The sequence below is a fragment of the Nyctereutes procyonoides genome, unplaced genomic scaffold, assembly GCF_905146905.1.
Source record: "Nyctereutes procyonoides isolate TBG_1078 unplaced genomic scaffold, NYPRO_anot_genome, whole genome shotgun sequence".
Classification (NCBI taxonomy): domain Eukaryota; kingdom Metazoa; phylum Chordata; class Mammalia; order Carnivora; family Canidae; genus Nyctereutes; species Nyctereutes procyonoides.
The window spans coordinates 54,703-56,737 of record NW_026574985.1 but is presented as its reverse complement, the minus strand read 5'-3'; the positions used below and the strand labels follow the sequence as shown (position 1 = coordinate 56,737).

Genomic DNA, 2,035 nt, shown 5'->3' with positions numbered 1-2,035 from the left:
CCCACTGAGCTGGGAGCCTGATGCAGTGCAGAGCTCAATTCCAGCATCTTGAAATCATGACCTGAGCTAAAGTCAGATACTTAACCAACTGAGCCACCCAGGCAACACTCAGCTGTGTGGCTTCTTAAGCTCAGGGTCTTTTAGAGAATGGGAGATTTTCCACATTGCACATTTACAAAAAGCATCAATTTGCACATTCATGAAGGATTTTAAAATGAGGTTATTTTAAAATGAGGTCATGGATTTACATTCAAAGGATTGAAGAGTGGTGTTCATTATCTAATTTGAAACTTCTAATTCCTGGAATACACCATCATTAGGGTACTAAGAATTAATTACAATAACGACAGTGGGAATAGTGTATTCCATTCACCTGCATTCCGTTATTTGACAAGAATTATCTGTTTATGTAAAGGGTTAAAATATACAATAACACTAGCAAATTTGGGGGCATTGCCTGATTCTTCTACTGCAATGGACACCAGTAAAAAATGGAGTGCTTAAGACCTCTCTGTCTTTGTAAGTGGTGTCTCAGTCAAAAATCTGTTTCCTAAAGCAAGACATAACTGTCAGACCTCGCAGTCTTTATAGTGTGCCCTGATAATAGTGCTATATGTCCACTATGTCTGGGATCATGATGGACAGAATGTTCCAAAATGCCAGACATAAGCTCCAGAATGTTAAAGCTGGCAGGGACATGGAGGTCATGTGATTCATCCCCTTTACATAGGTTCAGAAAACCAAAGTAACAGAAAGAAGGTGGTTAAGGGCCCTCTCTCTTCAAGTCTTGCAACTTTTGATGACAACACACCACCCGTCTGTACCTGCCATATTTGCTGACATTAGGATGCTGTGGATAGAAGGTGATCCAGAGGATGGTTTGAACACCAGGGACTTCATTTCCCTTCAAACCGTGCATCCCGGCACCACATTTTCCTCATGGCATTCTTCATGTCTGTGTTTCTCAATGTGTAGATGAGAGGGTTGAACATGGGGGCAATCATGGTATAAAATAGGGCAAACACTTTGTCATTACTGACGGAATCAGCCATGGGGACATATGTGAAAATGAGAGGCAAGAAGAACATGAACACAACAGTGATATGTGAGCCACAGGTAGAGAGGGCTCTGCGGCAGCCCTGGGATGAGTAGGTCCTCAGGGTAGACAGGATGATGATGTAAGAAATTACCAAGGCAACAAAGGTCAAAATGGACAGCACTCCTGTGGTAGTAATGATCACAATAACCAACAAGCTAGTATCCATGCAGGCCAGCTTCAGCAAGGGGAAAACATCACAGAAATAGTGGTCTAACTGATTGGGGCCACAGAAGGGAAGTTCAGTAATAATCAATACTTGCATGATTGAATGGGTAAATGCTCCGAGAATTGAGGCCATTACAAGGACATAGCACACCTGTCTGCTCATGATGACCATATAGTGAAGGGGTCTGCAGATGGCTGCATATCGGTCATAGGCCATGGCCACCAAGATGAAGATCTCAGTGGCACCAAAAAAATGGGCATAAAACATCTGGGCCATGCAGCCATTGTAGGAGATGGTCTTCTGCTGGGCCAGTAGGTCTGTGATCAGTTTGGGGGCCACTGTGGAAGTGAAGCAGACATCCATGAAAGATAGGTAGCTCAGGAAAAAGTACATGGGCTGTTCACGGAGGCGGCTGCCCCTGATTGTGAGAAGAACGAGCAAGTTTCCTAAGAGAATTGCAATGTAGCAAAGTACGAACAGCACAAAGCAGGCGGCCTTCGCATCTTCATCACTAAAAAGTCCCAAGAGAATAAATTCTGTGATGTTTTCATGTCCCATTGCTTCTGTGGGTCTGATTATGTAGAGGGGAAAGTTACCATACTGGAAACACCCAACTCATTAAAATTATTGATTTATTTTAAAAGTCATTCATTTCTGTGATAAATATCTGTTGTTTGTTTATTATGATGCAAACACCAAAATTAATGCTAAGGGTGCAGCAGTATACAAAATACCTACAATCTATCAACAAGTAGATATATTTCATTAGA

At 42.2% G+C, this 2,035-nt stretch overlaps 1 protein-coding gene across 1 annotated transcript; it reads right to left on the bottom strand.

Moving 5' to 3' along the window:
• Window positions 1-896: 896 nt before the first annotated feature.
• Window positions 897-1,823, bottom strand: LOC129511855 (olfactory receptor 4P4-like). Its single transcript, XM_055328989.1, has one exon. It carries the CDS (start codon window positions 1,821-1,823, stop codon window positions 897-899), a length of 927 nt encoding a protein of 308 aa, XP_055184964.1.
• Window positions 1,824-2,035: the final 212 nt, after the last annotated feature.

Excerpts from the sequence above, each read along its gene's own strand:
- LOC129511855 (XM_055328989.1), bottom strand. The coding sequence starts at position 1,823 with ATGGGACATGAAAACATCACAGAATTTATTCTCTTGGGACTTTTTAGT.